General features: G+C 40.1%; 1 protein-coding gene across 1 annotated transcript; it reads right to left on the bottom strand.

Moving 5' to 3' along the window:
* Positions 1–747: 747 nt before the first annotated feature.
* On the bottom strand, positions 748–1851 carry LOC104096699 (uncharacterized). Its single transcript, XM_070198796.1, has one exon. It carries the CDS (start codon positions 1849–1851, stop codon positions 748–750), a length of 1104 nt encoding a protein of 367 aa, XP_070054897.1.
* Between the last annotated feature and the right edge of the window lie 16667 nt (positions 1852–18518).

Here is an 18518-nt window from a genome sequence, read left to right as displayed (position 1 = left end):
CAACAGTCATACCCCCTTTTTAGGTACACATTGAACAGGGCTTACCCACTTGTTATCGGAGATAGGAAATACTGTACCTGCATTAAGCCACTTAATTACTTCTTTTCTTATCACCTCTTTCATGATTGGATTGAAGCGGCGTTGATGCTCCACGCTAGGCTTGTGTCCCTCCTCCATGAGTATTTTGTGCATGCAGAATGCAGGGCTAATACCTTTTATGTCGGACACCGTCCAACCAATGACATGTTTGTGCTCCCTCAGCACCCTTAAGAGCTTTTCTTCCTGCAATTCAGACAAATGAGAAGAAATAATCACAGGTAAAGTGTTAGAATTTCCTAAATATGCATAATGAAGATGAGATGGTAAGGGTTTAAGTTCCAATTTTGGAGCCTCCTCAACTGAAGGTTTAGGAGGCGGGCCGATTGGCCTATCCAGAGGCTCAAATTGGGTTCTTTCTCTTATGTATTCACACGATGCATCCAGAATGTGCAACATCTCCTCAACCTCTTCTTCAAGTTCCAAGTGATTGAACAATGTCAATGCCTTTTCTAGTGCATCTTCTTTAAACGCCCTAGGCTCTACGGCTAGTTCATTTATCTCCACCACCGAAATCATGGCCAGGTCCTCGTAATGACGAGGCAATTGAATGGCTCAATATACATTGAAGACTGCTTTTTCATTATCCACCCTCAGGATCATCTTACCTTCTTGGACTTTGATAATTGCATCTCCTATGGCCAAAATAGGTCATCCCAAGATGATAGGAACTAACTCATCATCCATGTAATCTAGGATGATAAAATCTGCAGGAAAAATAAACTTCCCAATCTGCAGCAGTACATCCTCAATTACCCCCTCAGGATAAATATAAGATCTATCAGCTAACTGTAGCATCACCGTGGTGGGTCTCGGAGCTCCTAACCCCAATTGTTTGAACACTGACAACGGTATCAGATTGATACTTGCACCCAAATCACACAAGGCTCTACCCACGTCAAATTCACCAATCCTTACGGGGATGGTAAAACTACCCGGATCCTTAAGCTTTTGTGGAAGCTTATGTTGAATCCTGGAAGTGCACTCCTCAGTAAGTGATACGGTCTCAAACTCAGTTAACCTCCTTTTATTTACCACTATGTCCTTAATATATTTTGCATATTTTGGGACCTCACGGAGCATGTCCACCAAAGGGATGTTCAAATGTATCTGCTTTAGCATATCTAGGAATTTGTGAAACACGTGGTCATCATTCTTCTTTCTCAATCTTTGAGGAAAAGGGGGTGGCGCCCTCTCTGATTTCTGCTCAAGCTCTATTTTATTTCTCTCATCTACCTCTACAGGTTTTGGCACTCTTTCTTCTTCGAGCCCAGATTGCTCATTTTTCTTCTTAGGCACTTCTACCAACTCTCTCCCATTTCTCAACGTCACTGCATTGACTTGAGGATTTCTCTTTGTATCACTTGGAAGAGCTCCAGCGGGTCTAGTATTCTGATTGTTAGCCATTTGCCCAAACTGCCTCTCTAGATATTTGAATTCTATGCGCAATTGCTTATTGTCTATCAAGAGCTTTTTCATCATGTCAGTCAAACCCTCCTCTTCTTGTTGTGGGGGTTGAGGTGGATGATTGTAATTCGCCTGAGGCCTGATATTCTGATTTCCACCCCAAGAGAAGTTAGGATGATTCCTCCAGTTCGGATTATATGTGTTACCATATTGAGCATTTTGATTCATCGGCCCTCTAGCTTGTTGCCCCACGTAGTAGATGGATTCAGGATTCATAGGACATATGTCACTTGTGTGACCTTTACCACATAACTCGCAGTAAGTAGACATCCATTGCACATGTTGCATCTATTGTTCTTGGTGTATTGTCATTTTATTCATCTGATTCGCTAATCTCGCTATATCTACCCTCATTGCTGAGAAGTCATCAAGCTCGATCAAACCTGCTGCCTTTTGTTTAAGTGCTCTTTGTGGTTTCCCATCTTCTTGCCAATTATTATCATTAGCAGTAAAATTATTTAGCAGGATCTGGATCTCACTATACGGTCTTGCCATGCAACTACCCCCACATGCTGAGTCAAGATTCATCTTTGATGCCTCGTCCAACCCATCAATGAAAGTGCGACCCAACACCTCATCTGTCTGACAATGGTGCAGGCAGTCTCTGAGTAACTTCTTGTATCTTTCCCAAGCTTGTTGAAGAGTCTCACCATCTCGTTGTTGAAACCCAAGAATCTGGCTCCTCTGTGACTTTGTCTTTTTTGTGGGAAAAAACTTGATTAAGAATTTCCTTGCTAGATCATCCCAATTGTGGATTGAGTTTGCGGGCTCTTTTTGTAACCATTCCTTAGCTTCCCCCAGCAGTGAAAAGGGAAACAATGTCAGCCTGACATAGTCCTTGAAAACGTTTGGATAATTGTAAGTGTCTGTAATTTCCAGGAAGTTCTGAATGTGCCTCTGTGGGTCTTCATGAGATAGACCCACATATTACCTTGTGGACTGAATCAGCTGTACCATATACTGTTTGAGTTCAAAGTGACCCGTGATATCAGGCTTCACAATCGCCTGAGTCATAAGAGCCAGATTGGGCCTTGCAGCTTCTATCACCGGACGCGCTCCATTACCTGCCATCTCTACTGGCTGTGGTTGAACTACGATGTCAAACGCTCTTTCAATTCTAGTTCTAGTTTCAACTTCCCTCCTCACTCTATGAAGTGTTCGTTCGATTTCAGGATAAAGAGGAAGGAGATTGTTTGCGCTTCTACTCCTCTGCATTCAAGAGAAGATCCTGCGTTATCACAAATAAAGCAAACTAAAAATTAAAACTTGAACAAATAACGAATAAAAGCTTAACTTAACTAAACAATCAATAATCTAGTTTCGAGCTTGTTTTGTCTTATTTTTGGTTTTGGACTTGGTTGTTTTGTCTAGGTTTTTTCCTACACATATAAATAATCATTAAACACCATTTTTAGCGAGAAAAGAGACCGATTTGGAGAGACTTTAGACGAAGGGAGAGCACGGAGCTGCCGTGGAGGCCGGAATTTATCAGATTTCATCTTTCTTCCATCAAACTTAGTAATCTTTACTTTTTTTGATGATTTGTTGTTTTGCTACGATGTCTATGTGGAGCTAAACTTCACGTTCTAGGGTTGTGGTTGTCATGAATATTGAAGTTTATTAATTATAATACCGTTAATTCGAGTTATCATCTTTGGTTGTTTCTCTAATTCTGTGCATAATTGCTTAATAGTTTGGCCAGCAGTTGAGTTCTATTTACTATCTATGTTATGATTGGAAAAGTCGTGCTTAGATTAGAGTAGAATTGGAGAGAGCTTGTTTCTGAACCCGTGGCTCGGGGAAATATTTCGCGGTTAGGATAGGAATATACCTAACAGTCTTGCTTAGTTGAATACCGTATTATATTCATTCATGATAGATTCAAGACCATAGGAATATAGGGTTGATATATTATGGTTAGACGGATAGTATTGTGGGAACATGCTATTTATATAAATGATCCGGTCAACTAGCAATCATAGATAATTTGGATTAACAGGTGTAATTATGAACTCAATAGGATTGATAAACCGACCATAACCCAGGAATTTATTTTATGTGTAAGTGAATTGGAGATGAAAGTAGAGCAAAAGGGATACTTAAACGTTGAAAGTATGCTCGAGAACAGTGAAAAGGAGAAAGCTGGCGACGCCAGGCTTGTATGCAGGTGTTAGACCTGACGAGGCTAGGCAAAGGCCAACTTAACCGGGCATTAGGCTGGCGCTACAAGCCAAAGGCTAGCTTCCCCGGCAACGGCGCCAAAAACTTGTTGGTTCCCCAAGTACACGCAAGTATATATGGCCGTCAAGTAATAAAATGACTCAAAAATCAGATGTTAGATTAACAGTTAACTAAGCAAACTAAAATCAACTTACTGTCCAAGATGATCAAAAGTTTAACTTTTCTGTTACAACTACTTTTACAAAATTCAAACACGTAACCAAGGGAGATATAGATTCCAGGGTTGTGGTCGGTTTATCAATCCTATTGAGTTCGTAATTACACCTGTTAATCCAAATTATCTATGATTGCTAGTTGACCAGATCGTTTATATAAATAGCATGTTCCCACAATACTACTCGTCTGCCCATAATATATCAATCATATATTCCTATGGTATTGAGTCTATCATGAACGAATATAATACTATATTTAATTAAGCAAGACTATTAGGTATATTCCTATCCTAACCGCGAAATCTTCCTCCGAGCCACGGGTTCAGAAACAAGCTCTCTCTGATTCTACTCTAATCTATACACGGCTTTCCCAAGCATAGCATAGATAGTAGGGTGAATTGGTAACTACAATAATTCACAAGTGAAAACTAGAATTAAAGAAACAACCATAAGAAGATAATCCGAATTAACAAAGATGTAATTAATAAACGTTAATAATCATGTAAACCATAACCCTAGAATGTAGAGTGCTTAGCCACTCATGTTCGTAGTAACAATTTTCCAAGTATTTTGCATAAACAAATTACAAAGAAAAGATAAAGGGATGAAGAACTCTATGATTTTCTCCTCCAAAAGTTGTCCACGTGATGTTCTTGCCTCCGGTCGCTAAAATATACCTCTAAAAGTGGCGTTTTTAGGTCTATTTATATGTGTAGGAAAAGACCTAAACGTGTAGGTCAAGTCCCAGTCAAAATAGGAGACGAAATAAATCTTCAAAACTCGGACTGAACCTCGCCCTGGCCTTTGCCTGGCCTCGCCAGGTCTAACGCCTGCATACAAGTTAGTCCCATAATTAAAAATTGAGTTGGAAAAGTTGACTGGATGTTGACTTATGTGTAAACGACCTTGGATTTAAATTTTGATGGTTTCGTTAGCTCTGTTGGGTGATTTTGTACTTAGGAGCGTGTCCGGATTTGTGATTTGGAGGTCCGTAGTGGAATTAGGCTTGAAATGGCGAATGTTGAATTTTTAGGAAGTTTGACCGGGGAGTTGACTTTTTGATATCGGGGTCAGAATCCAATTCTGAAAATTGGAATAGGTCTGTTATGTCATTTATGACTTGTGTGCAAAATTTGAGGTCAATCGTACTTGATTTGATAGGTTTCGGCGCTGAAAGTAGAAGTTGAAAGTTCTTAGTTTCATTAGGCTTTAATTGGGGTATGATTCGTGGTTTTAGCTTTGTCTGAGGTGATTTGAGGGTTCGACTAAGTTTGTATGATGTTATGTGACTTGATGGTATGTTTGGTTGAGGTCCAGGGGGCCTCGGGTAAGTTTCGGATGCGTGACGAATCATTTTTGGACTTGGCTTGGTGGTTGAAGACTGCTGGTGTATTTTTCTGGTTTCCTCTTATGCGTTCACGAGGAGGGTCTCGCATTCGCGAAGTGTACCTAGAGGTGGATGAGAAATTGTTCTTCGCATTCGCGAAGAGGGGCCCGCGTTCGCAAAGGTTTGGACAGTGAACGCATCGCGAACGCGAGAAGGGTGACGCGTTCGCGAAGAAGAGAGGAGGCAACTGGGGACCCTGTGCATTTGGCCTTCACGTTCGCAAAGTGAGGGGTCAGCGAAGCTTCCTGTTCGCGAAGAGAGGGGTCAGTGAAGCTTCGCATTCGCGAGGCTTGGGACGCGTTTGCAAAGGGTTAATTTGAGGGGCGGTCAGATTGTTCTAAACGAACGCGAGGATGAGGTTTCGTTCGCGATGAAGGCATATCTAGCCAGAATTAAAAGATCCAAAACGAGGGTTTTGAGTTCATAACACAAAAATGAATTGGGAGCTCAGTAGAAGGCGATTTTTGGAGATATGCTTGCGTGGGTGTTTGGGGTAAGTGATTCCTATCTAGTCTTGGTTAATTTCCATGATTATGCCTTTGATTCCACCATTTAATTTGAGATTTGGGGTGAAAATTTGGGAAAATGAAGAAAAGTTCTTAGGCTAGATTTTTGAGGTTTTGAAAGGGATTTTGATATAGGATTGGAGTAAATTTGGTATGGTTAGATTCGTGGTTGAATGGACTTTCGGATTTTATAACTTTTATCGGGTTCTGAGTTGTGGGTCACACGGGCGATTTTTGGGTGAAAAATTCGATTTTTTATGGAAAATTTGTATTTTCGTATGGAATTAATTCCTATAATTTTTATTGACTGAATTGAATTAATTGTGGTTAAATTAGAGATGTTTGGAGGCCGATTTGCGAGGAAAAGGCATTTCATAATAAAGAATTACACGGTTTGAGGTAAGTAACAGTTCTAAATCTGGTTCTGAGGGTATTAAAACCCAGATTATGTATTATGTGATCGATTTTGAGGTGACGGGTGTGTGGGCATGCACCGTAGGAATTGTGACTTGGTCAAATTCCATGGAACACTGTAGTTGAATAATCTGTTGTTATAGGTACATTCTCCATGAAGTAGAGAAATTGAATCACAAATCATGTTTAGATTATGTGCTGGCAGTGTAGGGACCATAGAGATCGTGCACATGTTGAATTATCTGTTAAATTGTTATTTTGTACTCAGTCACAGTTTACTTGTTTATTTTATCTCAGTCTCTGTTGTTCCTTGTTGATACATGATATCATTTCTGTTGGGGTTGAGTTTCATGATTATTGAGAGCCCAAGAGACTGGAGAGATTTATGACTGAGTGAGGCCGAGGGCCTGATTGTTAGATATTATATTATATCACGTGAGTTGTCCGTGCATCACGTGAGTTGTCCGTGAAGCACGTGAGTTGTCCGTGCAGCACGTGAGTTGTTCGTGCGGATCCATTTATTATACTAGAGCACATGAGTTGTTCGTGCAGTATGTGAGTTGTCCGTGTGGATCCAGATACTATATTATGGCATGTGAGTTATCCGTGCATCATGTGAGTTGTCCGTGCGGATTATAGCGCTTGGGCTGAAGGAGCACCTCCGGAGACTGTACACCCCCAGTGAGCACAGGTACATACTGAGCGCGAGTGTTGAGTGCTGAGTAATTGGGAGAGTTAAGTGATTGTGGTCTTGAGATGACGCATTTGATTTCATTCTTATTGTACTACAGTTGTCATATATCACTGTGTTGTAAATTTCTGAGAGATATTATCTCCTGTGTTAGTTGAACTTGATATGAAATTGTTGTTGGGGCCTTAATTGCTAAACTTGCAAGCATGCCTACTTTCTATGTTGGAAATTACTGTAATTGGACTTAGTTGTGAAGCTCGTCACTACTTTCAGTTCTTTATTTATTATTATTACTTACTGAGGTGGTTGTACCTATACTACACCCTGCACTTCGTGTGCAGATCCAGGTGCTCCCGGACGCAGTGGGTGTTGATTTCCTTTGCGTGGTTGATTATCCGGAGATTCCGAGGTAGCTGCCATGTCTCGCAGACCGTGTCTCTCCTTCCCTATTCTCTTATTTACTGTATTTGGTCTCAGATTAGTATAGATCGTGTTTTCCAGACTTGTAATGTATAGATGCTCATGTACTCAGTGACACCGGGTTTTGGGAATGATTTATATTAGTATTTGTGAGATTCTTCCGCTGAATTTGAATATTTTGTTTTCAACTTAAAAGATGTGGTGGTTTATTGAGGTTGTCGGCTTACCTAGTATTTAGATAGTCGCCATCATGATAGGTGAGATTTTGGGTCGTGACAGACCCCTTTTGGGCCTGTAATCATGTTTCGTTGACAACCACATTGCAAGCCTTACCCAATTATTTGAATTGACCATCTATTTGAACCTTCTTACCTCTCACGAACACTTGAAATTGTTATGAACTTTGTAAAAGTTAAAGTATGGGGTGTTGGTTTGGCTTTTGAGTGGAACTACTGAAATAAGAAGAAAGGTGCACTGTTTTGAAAAAACAATAAGAGCCAATTGACTTGAAAAAGGAAATGAAAAAAATAGTTGGATGGTTGCGAAAAAAGGATTCCTTGATAGTGGTAATTCTTGATGTAATTGTGCGTAAAGAAGTAGAGAGTTGACATATATTGACGTGAAGGTGGAGTTGTAGTTTTACATAAGTGTGGGTTTTGAATGGTTAAATTGTATGTATTAAAGTGCTTAGGGAGGTGTAGTCATACTTATAACCAAATATATCTTACCCATCCCACAACTTACATTACAACCAAATAAAGTCATACTTGATCCTTGACTCAATAAGCTCAATTTGTAGAGTAGTACATTACGGGCAAGCTTATGGTACGTCTTTTGTGGCACATGAATTTTACTTTTGAAAGTGACTGAATCCTTTCTATCTTCAGTTCCTAATTATTCTTAAACTTTATTATATGTGTAACTACTCTCTATTGATATGTGAGGGCACTTGATTCACGAAGGAAAGGTAATGTCGTTGACCTCTGTGTTAGAGTAAGTGAGCGGGTTGTGAAAACGAGCATGGTGATTTTGAGTCAAATCTTGAGGCGGGGATGTTACGGTATTGTGCTTAATCTGTGTTGATTATTCTTGGTGTGATGAGTTAGGAGAGTTATTTTTAAAAGTGAGGTGTAGTTTGGTTGCTCGAGGACGAGCAATGGTTTAAGTGTGGTGTGTTGATGGTAGGCTATAATCTCGTATTTTAATCGCTTATTGCACTCTAATTCAATACACTTTACTTGTGTTGAGCTTTAATTAGTAGTTTTTTGCACATATTTTTTATTTTATGCCGTGTAGGAGTGATTTCCAAGTTATGTAGATGTCGTGGAGCTAATTCGAGCCTTTTTAAGCTTTGAAGTCTGAGTAGAAGCCCAAACAATTAAGCCAGGATCACGTTCGAGGGTCGAATACCAAGTTTGGACATCAAAAAATGAGAAAACGAATTCACTCTGAGAAAAATGAGAAAGCAGTGCAATTTTCCTGCAAAGTGAAAAAAACTCAATTTCTGGTCAAATTTACACTGTCGCGATGCATGGGGTGGCACGAGGCGCAGCGTGGCAGTGCAAAAAGTGGCTAGAAATGATTTTTTTTTGCACTTTCTAGAATTGTCTACATGTGCGCCACATGAGGCGGTGCAGGGTGCGGCGCGGTAGCACAAAAATGTTAGAGTGACTTCCTATTTCCGCTAAAAAGGGGTAGTTTCATCTGGAATGTTTTTTGGGAGCGACTTAAATACACCAAGATATTATTTTAGATGGACTTGGGATACAATATCGACCTAAGGAGACCAAGGAGGCTAAGGGTAGTTGGAAGGACACAAGCACAAGGATTTCATCATTCTTTCCTCACTCAAAATCCAGGTTTGTATTGAATTTATGTTTTCCTATAATTTAATTATATTTGTGAAGAACTTCTCCATGTCTATAGAGTGGATCCTTTTGGGTTTTGATGGATTTGGTGTATTGATGATTCTTTGTGGATTATAACTCTATTTTTATGTATTTGAATTGTTTTTGGAAGATTTAATTGTTGCATCTATATTCACTTGTTCTTGTAATAGAAAGAGGCATAACTTGTGATATCTTTGTATCATATTGTTGGTTGAGTTCATATATTCTTCTAAGTAATTGAAAGAGGCTAGTTGAATCATTTATTAAATCTAGTTAGGAGAATAATCGAAAGAGGTTTTCCGAAAGACCGATGTACTACGCATTCTTGCATATCTTCATAGTGCTTAAATTGGTTCATCTCGTGTGGTTAAGACTTAATCAGGAGATGAGTTTTTGCTGAATGTTTGAACTAATAATAGAGTGAATTAGAGAGACTCATTTGAACATTGGAAGTGAATTATCTAAATTTATATCCCGAACAATTATTCTCACGTCCCGAACTCGGGGAGCGCGACCAGCGCTCAACCGAGTGAACCCGGTCAAGCAAGTATGTTAGATACTTCTACCCAAACTCACTTATGAATACATAGAATACATATTTTCGTTAATTAGACAATAAGGAAACCATGTATACAATACCAATTCATTACCATTAGTTACTTCATTTTAAAGTTTCAAATTACACATATTTTCATGGTCTAAAGTGGAAGAAGTAATTCAAATACAACATAACTTGTTTGACTTCCCCAGCACTAATATACAACCCACACTATGTATACGGAGCCTCTAATAGATACAAAAGAGTACTATGATAGTGTCGGCACCCGGCTATACCTCAAAGACAATGCACAAGGAACAAAAGATACGTGACCCCGAAATGAAGTGGGGCTCACCAAGTTAGTTGGGAAGAGGGTGTACCGCTATCACTGATCAATGTCTCCTGCTGTGGAACCACCTGCATCCATTGAAGATGCAGTGCCCCTGGCAAAAGGGACGTTAGTACATATGAAATAGTACTAGTATGAATGACAAAACATCCTCTCAATAGAATGATTAATAATACAAGCAAGAATAATCATAATATCAGTAGAAGCGACAAACAACATCAAACCTCAAATTAGGATCAAGACAATGTTCAAATAAATTTCCATATCTTAAGTTGGGATATCTTTATTACCAATATGCCACCGTTCACAATACCAATACCACCGTACTTTTAGCATGGAGTCCGATCATGACCCGATCGGCTAGGCTGTCTCATGCGAGAAATCAACCACAATCACAATTTCAATTATAATTTCTAGCACAATCACCACCATGTGTGCGGAATGGCGTCCGATCACGACTCAATCGGCTAGGTCGTCTTGCCACAATGATGTGTGGATAGACATCATCCTTTTCTACCAATCATTCCGTTTCATACTTCTTTCACATCTTTTCATTTTATTGACATTAGTAGCCACAATTATAAAATCATTCTTGGCACGTCGACCGCATTTAGTATTTCATGCTTACCTTTTTCACTTTCAAACATCATCATCATCAACAACAACAAGGCGTTTCAAATAAAGGTTTTCAGTACACATGTGAGCAATTAAGAGTCTTAGGCATGTAGAGATTTTTCACAAAATTGGCATAATAGCCTTCATTTGAACTTGACTTGAAGTCGAAACATTTTTAATGCATAACCCATACTTTGAACACATTCTCAAATGATAACATAACATGATAAAAGCATTTGTAATACATATTGAACATATATATTTCAACACTAGCTTATTCGGAATAGCCAATTTTATAATGAACAACTCGGGACTTACATAAATTACATGAATACCGTGGGATTCAATTCTAAGAGAGGGGTTTAGCCAACATACATCTCTTTGAGCTTTCCTTAAATTACTACAACGTTCCGAAAATCCTAGCAATCCCAATCTATTTTGAGACATAACAAAATTGAACACAAATTAGGAAGATATTCATGGTTTTAGCTCATTTGAGCATTTTATCAAACACTAAGTGTACAAATTTGGCTACAAGGTTCTTCTACAAGTTTTCCTTCATTCCACAACCCAATATTTACTTATTTGAGCTCAACCATCTTCCCGCAAACCTTATGGGTACATGCATGCATACATAATACTCTCACACCCAAGAATCATACTCCCAATCACCCATCTTTTACCTCAAACTCGAAATTGAAGAATTGGGGAAAGAAATTCTTACCTCTTTGAAGCCCTAGAAAGATCCTTGTGAAATCTTCAAGCCTTGAGCAAGAATTGATGAACAAAATGGCTAAGTATTCTCTTTCTCTCTCTAAGATGCTCTCATCTCTCTCTAAAAATATCAGATGAAACCCTTAAAAATGACGCTCAAAGCCTTTTTATAAAAATGGGATCGGGTTATGAAAATCAAAAAAATGAAGCCCCGACAAAGATCTCCGGTGGCATACGCGACCGCATAATGCTTTTGCAGTCCGCGAAATGGGTCGCATAATGGCCCCCTGAACTGGGCAACACTGCCCCACTCTACGATCGGTCTACGGTGCACAGACCTATTCTGCGGTCGCATAATACGTCGCATAACTTCCCTCCGGATAATTTCAAGTTGGGTCTTCGATGGGTTATGCGGCCTGTAAAACGATTATGCGGCCGCATAATGGTCTGAAATTTTGCCCAGTATACTACTTCAGTCTGCAACCCATATGCGGTCCGCAGACCAGTTCTGCGACCGCAGAATGGACCGCATAAATTCCCTACACTTCTAAAAAATTTCTTCAACTCCCCAACGCACTGTTCAACCTAAAAGGTCTGAGCCGCAGCGAGCTTGCGAGCCTTATAATTATCAACGCATAAGTCTACAATCATTAACGCATAAGTCTACCTCGGCACCACGAAACCTAAAATTCTTTTGCGAAATTTTATAGAGTCTTACAATTATCTTGCACTTATTCTATCAAAACACTACCATCTTCCACTGATAACCTTAATTGTTTATTCCTTGTTTCGATAGTCACTAGTCAATTGTTGTATATTTTAGATTCTTAGTTAAATTTTATTATTAAACATAAAAATCTCAATTGTTGATCCTCCTGGATAGCAATCAAGCTAGAAACTACAAGAATACTATTTAAATCCACTCCATGTGGACACGATATTATACTATACTATTGATTGGGTCCAAGCCTACACTATTGTTGAGTAGCGAGGGTGGTCGATGCAGTTTTAACCCAACTAGGTCGGGATCGAATCCACAGGGAGTTAATGTTTGGAATTAGGTTTATATCTAAGCTAGATGCGGGTTTTGAATCTAATTACACTTCCACAAGTTTGGGTTTGATTTCTACTTTTAACTTTACTCTAAAGATTGCAATAATTGAAACTAAGGACAATATTTTTGTTGTTGTTTTTCAAATGTTTAAAGAGACTAGGGTAGTGACTTCTACCTAGGTGGATATCTAATGGGTAGCAAAATCTAGGGCAAGCTTGATTAGTTGGGATTGTAATATAGATATCACACCCGGGTACTCACTCCATACCTCTCGATAGTAGGAGTGATTTTGCCCAATTTGGATTTCTCAAGTCCAAATAGGTATTCATGCAAATCAAGTTATATTAACTCAAGTTGGGTATTACTATCTCTAGGTTTAACCCTTTAATTGTGGCTATCAATTTCTTGAGTTCACCCCAATTCCTAGTTAGCCTAGTTTTCCTAGACTTAGTCCCTCTTTCTCAAGTATAGACTAAGGCATAAAGGCATGAATCAATATTTGCAACCATTAATTCTTGGGTTCTAGCAAGAACTAGGCTAAATATCACTAACCCATTCACATTCAAGCCCTTAAATTAAATACTCATTAAATACCCACACTAGGGTTGGGTCACAACCCTAGCTATGGGTTTAGCTACTCATGGAAATAACAGAAATTAAAGATGAAATGAAGATAAAATCCATAATATTAATTTATGGAATGAAAATCTAATGTTAAGAAGTGAATCTAGTACAAAATCTCCGAAAACAGAAAAGCCAGTCGTCTCAGGTGCTCATACAAAACATAACATCCCCTAAAAATGACAAAAAGTTCTATTTATACTAAGCTGAAAATATCTAACAAAAATGCCCCTGCGGAGGTTGTGCGGCCGCGTAATTCTGAGTGCGGCCGCACTCTTGCTTTCACGGCCGCATAATTTTGATGCGGTCCGTGTTCTTCTCTTTTGGATCTGGGTTGAGCTGAACTTTCGCAGACCGCATAATTCTAAGTGCGGCCGCGCTCCAAATTATGCGGCCGCATAAAAGTGATGTGGTCCGCACTTGCTTGAGTTTGGCTTGAAATCAACTCTCTGACTCTTCATCTTGCGGACCGCATAATTTCGATCGCGGCCGCACAAGGGACTTTTGCGGCCGCACAATTCTGGTGCGGTCCGCGCTCATCATTTAGCCCAAAATCACACTCTCTGAATCTCCCTCTTGCGGACCGCATAATTATGATCGCGGCCGCACAATATTTGTGCGGTCCACACTTCAGACCTCTTTGCCCAGCCTTTGTTTTAGTTTAACTTTTGACTCCGTTGTGAGTTGATTTTGATTCCTTTGGCTCATTTTGAAAAATTCCTGCAAGCAAGCATCTTTCATTAGTTTCCGTGAACACCTTCAAGCATTTTTGGCCTAAAACACAAGTAAAAGAGAGCAAATAATAGGTTAAAATCCCTACTTATCAACTATGTTTGACTAGTGAGCACAATTTAAGTGTGTGTTTTGCGCTCGTCAAGACAGAATAAGCAAGAATAAACTTACGTCAACAACAGTTCCACAATACCAAACCTCAACTTCCAAAAATACTCAATCATCACAAATAATTCATAAATACGGAAAGAACGGTCAATTAACTAATAAACTAGTCTAAGCATGGATATCATAATCAAAGAAGACAATAAATTACAAGGAAACAAGTCTCACCCGCATGCTTTAACCCAACAACAACGCATAGGTACTCGCCACCTCACATATACATTGTACCCACACATTTAAACACATAGCAAATAGGCAAACAAGTTCTAATCCCTCAAGTCAAGGTTAACCATGACACTTACCTCGCTCCGCAATCGATTCAAAATCCAACCAGGGCCTTGCCTTTCAAACAAGCCTCCGAACCAACCAAATCAATGAATTGAGGAAGCAAAGCTCTCGGGAAAATTGCCTCTAAACGAATGAATTTTCAATGAAACTTAAGAATTTTCATTTTTAACAACTGGACGTCCGAATCATGTCAAATCAACTCCATTTTTCACCAAATTTTGCAAAACAAAATATATTAATGAACCTATACCAAGATTCGGAACCAGAATCCGTACCTGGTAGCAATAAAGTCAAACTTCGATCAAATTCATAAATTCTCTAAACCTTTAAACTTTATATTTTTAACAAATTGCGATAACTCGAGCTAGGGACCTCTGAATTCGATTCCGGGCATATGCCCAGGTCACAAATCACGATACGGACCCGCCGAGATCGTCAAAATACAGATTCAGGTCCGTTTGCTCAAAACGTTGACCGAAGTCAACTCAAATAAATTTTTAAGGCATGAATTCACATTTTAATCAGTTTTTCAGATAAAAGCCTTCCGGAAAAAGACACAAGTTGTGCACGCGAATCGAGAAGGTTAAAAGGAGCTATTTAATATTTTGAAACATAGAATTTAGGGGTTAAACCTCTAGATGACCTATCGGTTCATTACATTATCCACCTCTAAAACAAATGTCTTCCCTTGAACGAACATAGAAAACTACATGGACTGGTGAAAAGGTGTGGATATCTACTGCATGTCCAACTCGGACTCCTAAGTGGCTGCCTCGACCGGCTAACCTCTCCACTGCACTCGAACTAAAGGGTAACTCTTTGACCTCAACTATCGGACCTAACAGGCTAAAATAGCCACCGGCTTCTCCTTATAAGTCAAATCCTTGTCCAACTGGACTGAACTGAAATCTAACACACAGGACGGATCACCGTGATACTTTCGGAGCATGGACACATGGAACACCGGATGGACTACTGATAAACTAGGTGGAAATACGAGCTTGTAGGACACCTAACCCACTCTCCCAAGAATCTTAAATGTTCCGATATATGTAGGGCTCAACTTGCCCTTCTTTCTGAACCTCATCACACCCTTCATGGATGAAACTCAGAGCAAAACTATCTCTGACCATGAATTCAACATAACGAACTCGATGGTCGACATAACTCTTTTGCCTTGACTGAGCTGTGCGAAAGCGATCCTGAATAATCTTGACCTTATCCAAGGCATCCTGTACCAAATCTGTACCCAGCAATCGAGCCTCCTCCTGCTCGAACTATCCAACTAGCGATCGGCATCGCCTCCCGTATAATGCCTCATAGGGAGCCATATGAATACTCGACTAGTAGATGTTGTTGTAGGTAAACTCCGCAGGTGGCAAGAATAGATCCCAAGAACCCCCGAAATCCATAACACAAGCGCAAAGCATATCCTCCAATATCTGAATAGTGCGCTATGAATGTCCGTCCGTTTGGGGATGAAATGATATGCTCAACTCAACCTGTGTGCCCAACGCACACTGTACTGCCCTCCAGAAGTGCGAAGTGAATTGCGTACCTCGATCAGAAATGAAATACAAGGGAACACCGTGAAGATGGACGATCTCGCGGATGTAGATCTCAGCCAACTGCTCTGAAGAATATGTAACTGTCACATGAATGAAATGCGCTGACTTGGTTACCCTGTCCACAATGACCCATACTGCATCGAACTTCCTCTAAGTCTGTGGGAGTCCAACAACAAAATCCATAGTGATACGCTCCCACTTCCACTCAGGAATCTCTAACTTCTGAAGCAAACCACCAGGTCTCTGATGCTCGTACTTTACTTGCTGATAATTTAGACACCGAACTATATATGCAACTATATCATTCTTCATCCTCCTCCACCAATAATGCTGCCGCAAGTTCTGATACATCTTGGCGGCACCCGAATGAATAGAATACTGGGAACTATGGGCCTCATCAATAATCAACTCACGAAGTGCATCCACATTAGGCACACAAATAAGACCCTGCATCCTCAAAACCCCATCATATACAACGGTAACCTGCTTGGCACCATCATTCCGCAATGTGTACCTAAGGACAAGCAAATGAGGGCCATTATATTGTCGTTCTCTCATACGCTCATACAAGGAAGACCGAGCGACTGTACAAGCTAGAACACGACTGGGCTTTGAAATATCTAACCTCACGAACTGATTGGCCAAAGTCTGAACATCTTATGCAAGCGGTCTCTCACCCACTAGAATGTATGCAAGGCTACCCATACTCACTACCTTTCTACTCAAGGCATCGGCCACCACATTGGCCTTCCCGGGGTGATACAAAATGGTAATATCATAGTCTTTCAACAGCTCCAACCACCTCATCTGCCTCAAGTTGAGATCCTTTTGTATGAACAAATATTGTAGACTCTGATGATCCATGAATTCCTCGCATGACACGCTGTATAGATAGTGCCTCCAAATCTTCAGCGTATGAACAATTACTTCCAACTCTAAGTCATGAACATGGTAATTTTTCTCATGAACCTTCAAATATCGTGACGCATATGTGATCACCCTACCATCTTGTATCAATATTGCACTGAGCCCAATACGAGATGCATCACAATATATCGTGTAAGATCTTGAACCTTTGGGAAACACTAACACCAACGCCATAGTTAAAGCAGTCTTGAGATTCTGAAAGCTTAACTCACACTCGTCTGACCATCTAGAAAGGGCACACTTCTAGGTCAATCTGGTCAATGGGGCTGCTATGGACGAAAACCCCTCCACGAACCGGCGGTAATAACCCGCCAAACCTAGGAAACTCCAGATCTTTGTAGCTGAAGTGGGTCTAGGCCAGTTCTGAACTGCCTCAAACTTCTTAGGATCCACCTTTATGCCCTCTGCCATAACGACTTGCCCCAAGAAGTCGACTGAATATAACCAAAACTCGTACTTTAAAAACTTATCATATAACTGGCTATCTCTCAGAGTCTGAAGTACAATACTAAGATTTTGCTCATGCTCCTCTCAACTGCGGGAGAAGATCAAGATATCATCAATAAATACAATCATGAAGGAATCCAAGTACGGCTTGAATACTAGGTTCATCAAATCCATAAATGTTGTTGGGGCATTTGTCAACCCAAATGACATCACTAGAATCATATAATGCCCATACTGAGTTCGAAAATATTTCTTAGGAACATCGGATGCCCTAATCTTCAATTGATGGTAGTCAATCCTCAAATCACTCTTTGAAAACACCTTGGAACCCTGAACCTGATCAAATAAGTCATAAATCCTCGACAATGGATACTTGTTCTTGATGGTGACTTTGTTCAACTAGCGATAATCTATACACATCCTCATCGACCCATCTTTATTCTTCACGAACAACACGGGCACACCCTAGGGCGATACATTAGGTCTAATAAAGCCCTTATCAAGCAAGTCTTGCAACTGTTCCTTCAATTCTTTCAACTCTGGCGGGGCCATACGATATGGCAAAATAGAAATGGGCTGAGTGCCCGGAGCCAAATCAATACAGAAGTCAATATCTCTGTCGGGTGGCATCCCCGAAAAATCTGTAGGAAACACATCTGGAAACTCACGAACAACTAGTACTGAATCCATGGAAGGAACGTCCGCACTAGAATCATAGACATAAGCCAAATAAGCTAGACACTCATTCTCGACCATACGCCGAGCCTTCATATAAGTGATAACCCTGCTAGTAGAATGGCCAGGAGTCCTCTTCTATTGTAATCGGGGCACCCCCAACAATGGTAAGGTGACCGCCTTGGAGTGACAATCCAATATGGCATGATAAGGTGACAGCCAATCCATACCCAAGATGACATCAAAATCTACCATATCAAGAAGTAGGAGATCTATGCTAGTCTCAAAACTCACAATAGCAACCACACATGAGCGATAGACATGATCTACAACAATAGAATCTCCCATAGGCATGGATACATATACATGAGCACTCAAAGAATCACGAGGCGCAACCATATATGAAGCAAAATAGGTTGACACGTAGGAATAAGTAGAGCCTATATCAAATAGAACTGAAGCATCTCTATGGAAATTGGAAAAATAGCTATGATGACAGCATCAGATGACTCAGCCTCAAGCCTAGCTAGGAAAGCATAGCATCTGGGATGGGGTCTAC

This window comes from Nicotiana tomentosiformis, chromosome 3, assembly GCF_000390325.3.
Source record: "Nicotiana tomentosiformis chromosome 3, ASM39032v3, whole genome shotgun sequence".
Lineage (NCBI taxonomy): Eukaryota > Viridiplantae > Streptophyta > Magnoliopsida > Solanales > Solanaceae > Nicotiana > Nicotiana tomentosiformis.
This window is presented reverse-complemented; position numbering and strand designations above follow the sequence as displayed.

What these genes read in the sequence shown, in the direction of transcription:
- LOC104096699 (XM_070198796.1), bottom strand. Translation starts at nt 1,851, where the DNA reads ATGCAACATGTGCAATGGATGTCTACTTACTGCGAGTTATGTGGTAAA.